Source organism: Halichoerus grypus, chromosome 11 (assembly GCF_964656455.1).
Source record: "Halichoerus grypus chromosome 11, mHalGry1.hap1.1, whole genome shotgun sequence".
In the NCBI taxonomy this organism is placed as follows: domain Eukaryota; kingdom Metazoa; phylum Chordata; class Mammalia; order Carnivora; family Phocidae; genus Halichoerus; species Halichoerus grypus.
Genome location: NC_135722.1, coordinates 6,068,411 through 6,079,675, shown reverse-complemented (window position 1 = coordinate 6,079,675; position 11,265 = coordinate 6,068,411). Strand labels below are relative to the sequence as shown.

Sequence of the window (11,265 nt, the reverse complement as noted above, 5' to 3'; positions counted from 1 at the left end):
TCTCATATTGTCTTTCTATTTTCTGAGGGATTTTTAACTTTCAGCTCTTCTCTGGAACTGTTTTTATTTTTTATTTTTTATTTTATTTATTTACTTGACAGAGAGAGAGACAGCTAGAGAGGGAACACAAGCAGGGGGAGTGGGAGAGGGAGAAGCAGGCTTCCGGCTGAGCAGGGAGCCTGCTTCTCCCTCTCCCTGCCACTCCCCCTGCTTGTGTTTCCTCTCTCGCTGTGTCTCTGTCAAATAAATAAAATCTTAAAAAAAAAAATAATAAAAGATTTTATTTATTCATTTGAGAGAGACTGAGAGAACACAAGCAGGGGGAGGCAGGGAGAGAGGGAGAAGCAGACTCCCCGCTGAGCTAGGAGTGCCATGTGGGATCCAATCCCAGGACCCTGGGATAATGAACCATGCCAAAGGCAGACGCTTAACCATCTGAGCCACCCAGGCACCCGAAACAACACACTTCTAAAGATTTTATTTATTTATTTGTCAGAGAGCAAGACAGAACACAAACGGGGAGAGGCAGGCAGAGGGAGAAGTAGGCTCCCTGCTGAGCAAGGAGCCCGATGTAGGACTCAATCTCAGGACCCTGGGATCATGACCTGAGCTGAAGGCAGCCACTTAACTGACTGAGCCACCCAGGCGTCCCAACAACACACTTCTAAATAACAAGTGAGTCAAAGACGAAATCTCAAGAAAAATTTAAAAATCTTTTGAACTAAATGAAAACGAAAACACAACTTACCAAATTTGTGGGACACAGCAAAGCAGTGCTTTAAGGGAAATGTATAGCATTGAATGCATGTTTTAGAAAAGAAAGATCTAAAATCAATAATTTAAGTTTCCACCTTGGGAAATAAGAGCAAAATAAGTCCAAAGTAAGCAGGAAAAAAAAAAAAAAAAAGAATTAGAGCAGAAATCAATTAAAATTGAAAACCAAAAATTAGCAGAGAAAATCAACAAAACCAAAAGCTCGTTCTGGGAAATCTCATCAGAACCAGCAGGGCAATTGTCTATCTCCAAGCCAAGTGCAAGGTAGAAGCAGGAGAAAAACCTCTCCTGAGATTTTTTTAACCACAGCCAGCCTGAATAGGTTTACACCTAAATTGACAATACCTGGGCGGTCCAAAAGACCCATAGCTGAAAATTTAGTATAAAGTGGTGCAGGATTTGTTTGTCATCAGATGACTGAGAAACACCTATCTTCTCTGGAGGAATTTACTGACTGTTGACCCAATCTCAAAAACAATCCCCTTGATAAAATGCCAAGAAAAAGGAACTCACAGTCAAAACCCACAAATTGCAAGAAAATAAGACATTGTGGGGGCGCCTGGGTGGCTCAGTTGTTAAGCGTCTGCCTTTGGCTCAGGTCATGATCCCAGGGTTCTGGGATCGACCCCCGCATCGGGCTCCCTGCTCAGCCTGCTTCTCCCTCTCCCACTCTCCCTGCTTGTGTTCCCTCTCTCGCTGTGTCTCTCTGTCAAATAAATAAAATCTTAAAAAAAAAAAAAGACATAGCTTTGCGCAGTGGCAGTATCGTAGCCAATGAGATTTATCCGAGGCGCAATTATTGCTAATTGAAAAAAAAAAAAGACATTGTGAAGAGGAGCCACCATAAACAATAGCCCACGTACTCAGGCCTCAAAGACTTAAGATATTGGAATTACTAAACAGTGTAAGATGTGTGTCTTCAATATATTTAAAGCAAAAACAAACAAACAAACAAAACAAAAACAAAAACCCTGAAATATAAGTAGAGAGCAAGAGAGGATATAAAATGACCAAGCAAATCTGAAAAAGAACCAAACAGAACTAGAAACGAGAATAAAATATTTGACACGTAAAACTCATGGGTGAATGGGCACAACCACTTAAAAAAGAAAAAAACTCAATAGATTGGTTTTGCAGCTGAAGAAAGACTTAACTGGAAGGTAGAGCTGGAGAAATTATCCAGAATGCCAGAAACAGAGATAGAAAATGTGAGGATGGAATAGGAAGGTCTCATCAGAGCTTCACTAGGGACAGAGAAAATACATGTAGTGTAAGAATCTTCTAGAACTGATGAAAGACATCAATTCATAGAATCAGGAAACCCAAAGAATTTCTTTAGGGTAAATACAAAGAAAACCACACTTGCGCACATCACAGTAAACTGCAGAATACTGAAGACAAAAAATCCTAAAAGCATTGGAGACAAAAGTATCTTCAAAGGAAAAACAACAGATGACAGTTGACTTAACAGCAACAATGGAAACCAAAAGACAGAATAATATTTTTAACATTGAGAGGAAATAACTATTAACCTAGAATTCTGCATCCAGCAAAAAGTAACTTTAATTATAAAAAGGGTAAAAAACTAAAAACTACAAAAAGTGAGACAAACAGAAAGCACAAAATAAAGTGGTAGAAATATACCCAAGTACATTAATTGCAATAAATATAAATGACCAAATGTTTCAACTGGAAGACAGTCTTGTCTAGATTTTTAAAACTCCATCTACAGGGCGCCTGGGTGGCTCAGTCAGTTAAGCGTTTGCCTTCGGCTCAGGTCATGATCCCAGGGTCCTGGGATTGAGCCCCATGTCAGGGTCCCTGCTCATCGGGGAGTCTGCGTCTCCCTCTCCCTCTGCCCCTCCCTCCCCAAACTCGTGCTCTCTCTCTCAAATAAAATCTTTAAAAAAAAAAAAATCCATCTATAGGCTGATCTCAAGAGACAAAACAATTGAAAGTAAAAGAATACAAATTATTAACATATTTGGACTAGAAGGGAACTTAAGGGGCATCTATTTAAAAAGAAACCCATGCTGGGTGGCTCAGTTCATTAAGCGTCTGGATGTCAATTTCAGCTCAGGTCATGATCTTAGGGTCGTGAAATTGAGTCCTGCATCGGGCTCCATCCTGAGCATGGAGACTGCTTAGGATTCTCTCTCTCCCTCTCCCTCTGCCCCTCCCCTCCCCCCACTCGTGCACTCTCTCTCTCTCTCTCTCTAAAAAAAAAAAATAATAATAATAATAATAAATCTAGGGGCGCCTGGGTGGCTCAGTTGGTTAAGCGACTGCCTTCGGCTCAGGTCATGATCCTGGAGTCCCTGGATCGAGTCCCGCATTGGGCTCCCTGCTCAGCGGGAAGCCTGCTTCTCCCTCTCCCACTTCCCCTGCTTGTGTTCCCTCTCTCTCTCTCTGTCAATTAAATAAATAAATAAAATCCTTAAATAATAATAATAATAATAAATCTAACCAAAAAAGGCATGATCTTTATGAGAAAAAGTATATAACTTTATTGAAAACATTTAATGGACACGCCATGTTCATGAACTGAAAAATGCAATTTCAATTTCATATGGATGTTGATCTTTAGATTCAGTTGGGTTTCATTCACAATCTCAAAGGTATTTTTTATTGGTGGAACTTGACAAGTGGATTCTAAAATGTATATGAAAGAGCAAGGACCAAGAATAGATCTTAGGGAGTCCTACAATAGGGGTGACAGTGGAAAAATAAGTTGTGGTATAGTCAATGGCTCACTATACAGCAAGGAGAAGGAATGCCCTACAGCTCTACACGTTCATCTGGATAAATCTCAGAAACATAATAATGAGTGAAAAGGCAAGTCACAGAAGAATAAACACAGTATGATTCCATTTATATAAAATTCAAAAACATGCAAAACCAATACAAACCTAGGTAATACTATTACAAGGCAAAGCAAGGGAATGATTCAGACAGTACAGTGTTTTCTCCACCGGGGAGGGGCACAGTGGGGACTTCAAAGGAAGTAGTATCCGTTTCTTAAATGGGGGGAAGGAGGGAATTTATTTTATAAATATTTTCTTGCATCTCCTTACTATTTAATAAAAACAATAGAAAGCGGAGGAGGAGACAAGAAGTCGGCCCATGCTTCCGTACAGCACAAAGTGCCAGGCACACCACTTTCCTAACCATTAAGAACTAGCAGTTGAACGTGCCATTTGGGAAAACAAAGAAGTCCTAGCAGCTCAAAGGTTTGTGGGTATGGGCAGGGCCTCTCAGAAGGATGGGCTTCTCTGAGGGTTCCTGGGTGACAAGCCTGCCATGTCCTTGGATGACATCTCCACCACCCAAGGCAGCATCTGTAGACTTTTTCACTTAACCCCATTTTTGGTCCAGCCCCTCACCCCCAACCCTCCCCTGAGACCCAAAGCTTCTTCGAATAGCCCCCAACTGTACCTCAGAGGGGTAGCTGCTTGGCTGCAAGGGGGCCCCGGGGTGGGGGAAGGGGCAATTAGCTGCTCCTCATACAGACTTTGGGTCAGTCCCTACTGTAAGTCCCAAACCCTGCCTTCCATGGTGCCAGGAGAGTTCCTGAGCCTCTCCAGGGCCCTGGGGGTGGGGGTGGGGGGCAGTTTGGCTGCCTCTTGGCCCCTCCCTCTAGGAATTAACTTCCAATTCTCTGCTAAGAGAGGAAATGAGCCCCCCATCCACTTCCCATCTTTCAGAATGTCATCAGGCTCTTTGATCTATTCCTGTCTCCCTTCTATTTTCTTTGTCCTTGTAAATTTATATCTGTTTCATGTCTTTACTATCATTTTAGATTTTAAAAGGAAACAGAGGTAAACCCATGTGTTTAAACCTGCTACATTTAACTGGAAGTCTATTTACTATATTTAAATAAAAATGTTTAACAGGTAGCTTCTGAAGAGTTCAGAGAGGAAGAGCTTAGCCTTCTGAGCACCATCCTGCAGATGCTTGAACATCCACCTGATTTCTCTGCCTCGATTTTGCTACTCACTTTCCTCAGCTGTGCAAGGGTGAAGGAGAAAGCACAAAGATCTGGGTTCAAATCCTGACTCCTCCATTCACTGCCCCATGATCTTCTCACATCAACCGTCATAATTGCTGCCCCCCGGTACCAGAGTAGCCAGAGGGAGGCACAGTGAGTGTTATGGAGAGGCTTCTAACCACAAAGCACTGAACCTGGGAAAGAATGTTGGATTCTCGTTCCCTGGATCACCACACGCCACCTTGGTCTGCTGGTGCCCCAGCCCCCCACACCAAAGCCACAGGAAGAGCCCTGGTCCCTTAAGCCCTCAGGCATTCTGTGGTTCCCATGCGTGACAATCAGAGGAAACCAGAAACAGCAGCCTGGGCAACAGCAAGGGACCAGAAACCCAGAAAGATGGAGAGAGTCCAAGAACCAAGTGGGCGCTTTATTAACCCAGCAAAGGGGTGACTGGGCTGGCCAAGCAGCCCCTTACCAACTGTCCACTCTACTCGGGGGGCCAACAGAGGCAGAGTTGCAGGACCCAAGCCCTGGACACTGGAGTCCAGGCTGGGCAGGGGCAAGGCCAAGGACGGGACGGGAGGCTGGGGATGGGCCCGAAAGGAGTTAGGAGCCTCCTTTCCTGCTACCCTCTCCCTGAACAGCTCCGGCTCCTTCTGGAGTCAGGAAGCCACGAGGCCCGCATCAGCTGCAGTCTGGAAGGTGATCCCATCCCCAGGCAATGGGGAGGCCAGGAAGGGCCAGAGCCAGACGAGGACCCAGCGGGGCCCCAGGGCCGCCTGCAAGTTGTGGCAAGGGCCCAGGTCATAAGAGTGCTGGCCCCGAGCCCACTCCCATGTGGTCTGGCCCCTCAGCAGCAGCATCCCATGGAAGAGCAGCCCGGCCCCGCACAACAGTGCACCTGCCACACACGTGTCGGTCACAAAGGCCAAGGCAAACTGAGCCAGAGACACTCTGCCTGCAAGAAGAAAGCAAGAGGGTCAGGGGGCAGCCATGGGCTCAGCCCTCCCAAAGCTCAGCTCCCGCCCTTCTTCCACTCCCTACCCTCCACCACGAAGCAGGGCTCATTTCCTCTGCTCAGTCAACGCTGAGTGGCTACTCCCGGGCCAGCCCACGCCGGTGACCTGGGCAGACGCAGCCCTCTGCCCAACATCCGACTTGCATTCATCACAAACTTGTGAGCACCTCCCACGTGCCAGACGCGGTGGCAGGCACCAGGATGAACGGTGGACACCAGCTCTGACCCCAGGGAGCTCACAGACAAGTAGTTAAGAGACGACTTCTCAGTTACTTAATTACGGATGTGATGTGTGTTCCAATGGGAAAGTACAGCACCTTCTGGCCCACAGTAGCTACTAAGTATCTGCTGAACTAATGAACTACAGGATGTCATGAAACATTCTGCTCAGTGAAAGACGCCGGACACAGAGGGCACATAGATGATGTCATTTCTGTGAAATGTCCCAAACAGGCAAATCCAGAGACAGACAGTAGATGAGTGGTTACCAGGAGCTGGGGGCCTCAGGGAGGAGTAGGGAGTGACTGCTCAATGGGTATAATAGGGTTTCTTTTTGGGGTGATGAAAATGTTCTGGAATTAGATAGTGGTGATGGTTGCACCACATTGTAAAGGTACTAAATGCCACTGAATGATATACTAAGAAGTGGTTAAAATGATGAATTCCATGTTATATGAATTCTACTTCATTAAAAAAGAGAGGCTATGTGGGGAAATGCCAAGCTGACTTATTAGGAGGCTAAAGGAAGTGGATTTCATCTGCTTTAATTAAGTACATCTTGGGTGGCATCTGAAGGAGGTATTTGGTAGGTGAAGAGGGGAGAAAACATTCTGTTTGAAGGTCCTGAGGCAGGATGGAGAGATGCCTGTGAGACGAGTATGTGGATGGTTCTGGAAGCTCGGGAGAGAAGCCCAGGCCCAACACGCAGATCTGCAGGTGGTTGGCAGTTCCAAGACCCGCCAGAGTGTAGAGTGGGATGGGAGCAGCACCACGCCCTCAGCATCAGGAAACCAGGTCCTTTGGGACCCGATCAAGAAAAGAGAGGGAAACCAAAAATTTAGGAGGAAACCCTGCAGTAATAGTTGTTGGAGATGCCCAGGGTACAGCCTTTCCAGGAGGTTGAAGGCCAGCAGTATTAATGAGGCAGAAAGGTCTCGTGAAGCAAAGAGAACTCAAAAGGGTCCTCTGGGCTTTGTGGCGACCGAGGCATTCTCAGGAAGGGGAGGGGGGACAGAAGCCAGTTTGGAGCAGGTACAGGAGTGAGTGGGAGGTGAGGAAAAGCAGCCTATGAGCCCAGGTAAGTCCTTCAACAAGCTTGGCTGCTAAGAGAAGAGCCAAGAGGCAAAAGATAGGGAGGAGGAGGATGTGGCGTGAAGAGAGGGTTTGTACAGGTGGGAAAAGCCGAAGAAAGCCAGTGGAAGGGGGACTGGGTCAGCAGGAGGAGAAGCAGGCCATAGTGAGGCTTCCAAGCAGGGAGGAAGGGCCAGACACCAGGAGAAGCTGGGGGCAGTCAGCCTGGCTTCCGGATCTGAGGATGAGACAATTCTGGATGTACCCACTGACATCTCATTTTCTGTGATGGATTTCAAGAGAGGTGGAAGCTTGGAGAACAGGAGAGTGGGAAGGTTGGAGCTGCAGTCATTCGGGGGAGCAAGCTTATGAGAAACCAGGATGGCCACCCATGACTGAAGGCCTGTTGGGGTCAGCAGCGCCATGAATGTGGCATGGGACCAACTGCCACCAAGTACCAGCTCTCAGCGACCAGCGGCAGACTCAGAGAAGACAGGAAGGCACCGTGGAAGACAGAGCCAAGAGGGTTGAGATGTTGGCAGGAGAATGGTGGAAATGAGGATTCTAAGCTGGATGTGGGGGCAGTGAAGAGGGAAAGTGTTGACGGAAAGGTGAGGGCAGGAGCTCATGGGGTAGAAGTGTGAGAGCTGGCTAGGAGAGGAGGTGGGGAGCAGACGGAGAGGGGTGAATGGCTCATGGCGTGATTTGGGAGGTGACACGCTTTGGCTTCTGACAAGGTGTAGGGTGGATGTGGGAGTAAGTAAAGGAAGTCAAATGGAGAGAAGGTCAAAAGCTGACCAACTGGGCACTGGGAGGGCCATTAGCCCGGACTTCCAGATGCCCACGATTTCAGCAGGGCCCAGGGCTGGAGAAGGCGATGGCTGCAGAGGGGCGGGGTGCAGGGAGGTGCGGCTGGAGGGCTTGTGTCTCAGTGGAAACAGGGTCATCAAGGAGGCAGAGGAGGGCTGCTCAGGGAGCCAGTGTGGTCAGAGCGAGACAGTGACAAGCCCACTGGGCCTCCCAAGGCCCTTCCCCCGCCCACCCCTCCGGGCTGTAGGGACAGAGCTGGGCTTGGATAGGACGAGACACAGCGACTACTCAGAGTACTCAGAGAGTTTAGTCACTGCAGGACAAGGTTACAGAGGGGACCATGGAGGGGTCAAGAGGAAGGAGTCAGGGGAGAGAAGGCATTTCAGGCGGAGACAACAAAGAGTATAAAAAACAGTGGGGCTTTTATCTCAGGGAGGGGAGGGTGTCAGAAGAAAGAGGAATAAATGTGTCATCCAGAACATGGCCTCTCAGTCAGCCTCCTGATCCATGTCTTCCCCTCCCAGCTTCCGAAGACTGGAACTTCCCTCTGCCTATAGCTTTCACTGGCTCCCTACTGTCCATTCAAGTCAGGGCTCTCTCCTCACACCAGCATTCAGGGAGGGTCTCCACCATCCAGTCTGAACCTACTCCTTGCCCAACCTCCACGCCTTTGTTCTGTCTGCAACCCTCACTTAGAATGCACCCCCACTTAGAATGCACCCCCACTTAGAATGCTCCCTCCCCATCCCAACCCCCCCCCCCAACTCCCACCAGTCCTTCCTTCTCTGCCAACACCTAGAATCCTTGCCTGATTCTCCTAGCCAGAACTCTGTACCTGGGTCAAGGCCCAGTATTTTACTGTACTGCACACCCAGTTGAATCTCAGGCTGCCCTCACCCCCCATAAATGACATTGGAACTGGGATCCCCGGACATCACCAGGAGAACCAGCGGGAAATCCCACCCCCCACCAGAATGGCCCACTGCAAGGGCCTCTGCGTCTGTGGACGCCTCCCAAGCTCCCCACCTGTGAGCAGCATGAGCCAGGGCAGCAGGAGGAGGGCGGCGGTGTGGAGGGGCGCGTGGGCTCGCAGGAGGGCTGACAGGGCAGGGCCCAGCAGCACAGAGACATGCAGCAGGACGCCCGCAGCATGAAGCAGCAGGCACAGGAAGGGCCGGTAGTTGCGGAACCCCACACAGCGGCCCAGGAGGCGGCAGTGGTGATCCCGGCGAAGGATGCAGACGCGGCAGGAGGAGCAATGCCCACTGCGGGGCGGCACCTGGCTTTGGCACTGGTAGCAGTAACTGCAGGGAAGGAACCACAGCGTCAGTTCTGCCAGCAGCTCTGAGCGCCCCCTACCATGCCCGGTCGGCCTCTGAGCCCAGCCTGGGGAAGCAGGCAGGCCACTGCCCTCAGTAAGCCTCAGCTCCATCATACATAAACGCAGGCCGAACACCCCTGCCTGGGCCCTTCCAGTTCTAGCACTGCAGGTCCGAGGGCTCTTGCAGCTCAGACACCCCAGTCCTAAGGCCTTTCTCTGGCCTCTAACATCCAGGGGCAAACTTCTCACTTCCTCCGCGGTCACCACATTGGTCCCAATCACCATGCACTCTCCCCAGGATTACTGCTTGAGACTCTTAACGACTCTCCCTGATTGATTCCAGCTTTGGTTCCTCCTGGTATGGTCTCACCCCAGCAGCCAGGCTGATCCTTAAAAATCTAAGTCAAGGGGCGCCTGGGTGGCTCAGTCGGTTGAGCGACTGCCTTTGGCTCGGGTCATGATCCTGGAGTCCCAGGATTGAGTCCCATGTCCGCCTCCCTGCTCAGCGGGAAGCCTGCCTCTCCCTCTGACCCTCCCCCCTTCTCATGCCCTCTCTCTCTCAAATAAATAAAATCTTTAAAAAAAAAAAATCTAAGTCAAAACCCTACAATGGCTGTCCATCTCACTGCCAGTAAGAAGCTAAACCTTCAATGTCCCACAAGGTCTTTCTATCTCTACCCTCCCTCCCCTCCCTCTCTCACTCCACACCAGCCACACTGGCCTTCTTGCTGTTCCTGAACATGCAAGGCACATAACTGCCTCAGTCTTTGCACTGTCGTCCCCTCTACCTGGAACACTCTCCCCCAGATTCCCACATGGCTAACTCCCCCACATCCTTAAATTAAAGTCTTTGCTCAAATGCCTACCTTGACTACCCTATTTAAAACTGCAACCTGCACACCCTTTACCCTGCTCTACTTTTTGTTTCCATACCACCATCTTCTAACACTCTATATAATTTCCTTATTTATTATGCCTGTAGCTTATCATCTGCCTCCTCCCCCACTGAAATCAGCTCCAGGAGGTCAGGAATCTATTTTATTGAACCTTCAGTGGCCGGAAGAGTACCTTGCACATAGTAGGTGCTCATTAAATATTTGTAAGTGAATGAATGATATTTCTTCTGGATCTACCATCCCAGGCTGTAAAAGAGTGTTCTGGCTCTAACAAGCAGATCCTATTGTAATCTGGTTCTAATATCTTCTGGTTCTAGGGCACCTCCCGCTGTCCAAGGCTCCTGCTTTCCCCCCCCCACCCCCGCGCCAGCCCCCAGATCCCGCGCCCCACTCACGCCCAGCCCTGGCCCAGACCGCGGCCGGCCAGCATCACGCCCCGGATGCTGGGGTCCGAGCGCAGGAAGAGCCCCACGTTGCCCAGCAGGTTGAGCAGCTGGAAGGCGGCCAGCACTAGGTGCAAGGCCCGAGCCAGGGGTCCCAGCGGGGGCGGCCCGGGACCCAGAACCAGCACATAGGCCAGCTCCAGGCCCACAGCCGCGGCCCACAGCGCAGTGAGCACGAGAGGCAGCCGCGCGGGCGCCCCCTCCGCGCTCCCCACCGCCCAGAGCTGCCCCATGGCCTGGACCCACCGGCTGTCGGATCCCGAGTACCCCTCCGCTTCCGTATTGGGGCGGGGATAGTGGCAGACGGACGCCTGCTACGACCAATAGAAGCTCCGAAGGGAGTTTCGAGTCACCGGGAGCTGCCGGCAGATGCAGGCATGTGATTGGACGGCTGCATGAGCCACGGCCAAGCTTGGAATCCCGTTGGCGCTAGAGCCGGGTAGGGCAGCACGTTATAGCCCCGCCCAGCCGCGGAGCCCCGCCCCTCCCGCAGAAGCCCCGCCCCCTGGTCTCGCTAGCCGGTTTGGAGGATTGAGTTGCAGTCTTCGGTGGCGTCGGGGTTTCCCGGCTCAGCACATTCCCCCTCAGCCCCCAGCCGCCCCGATATTAATAGCCCTGCATCGCCTCATCCAGCTGGCCTGGAACCCCTCCCCATGCTCGAGTGTCTCCATCACCCCAGAAAACATTCAAACAGGTCGGCGCCTCGGTGTGTCTGACTGTGAAAT

At 50.3% G+C, this 11,265-nt stretch overlaps 1 protein-coding gene and 1 pseudogene across 1 annotated transcript; one reads left to right on the top strand and one right to left on the bottom strand.

The window, feature by feature from the left end:
- The first annotated feature begins 1,519 nt into the window (after window positions 1-1,519).
- LOC118554168 (U4 spliceosomal RNA) lies at window positions 1,520-1,679 on the top strand (annotated as a pseudogene).
- A 1,578-nt stretch (window positions 1,680-3,257) lies between these two features.
- Window positions 3,258-10,777, bottom strand: ZDHHC24 (zDHHC palmitoyltransferase 24). Its single transcript, XM_036121508.2, has 3 exons — window positions 10,493-10,777; window positions 8,907-9,184; window positions 3,258-5,720 (listed from the first exon to the last, which is right to left on the bottom strand). Exons 1-3 carry the CDS (start codon window positions 10,771-10,773, stop codon window positions 5,425-5,427), a joined length of 855 nt encoding a protein of 284 aa, XP_035977401.1. The 5' UTR covers window positions 10,774-10,777; the 3' UTR covers window positions 3,258-5,424.
- Between the last annotated feature and the right edge of the window lie 488 nt (window positions 10,778-11,265).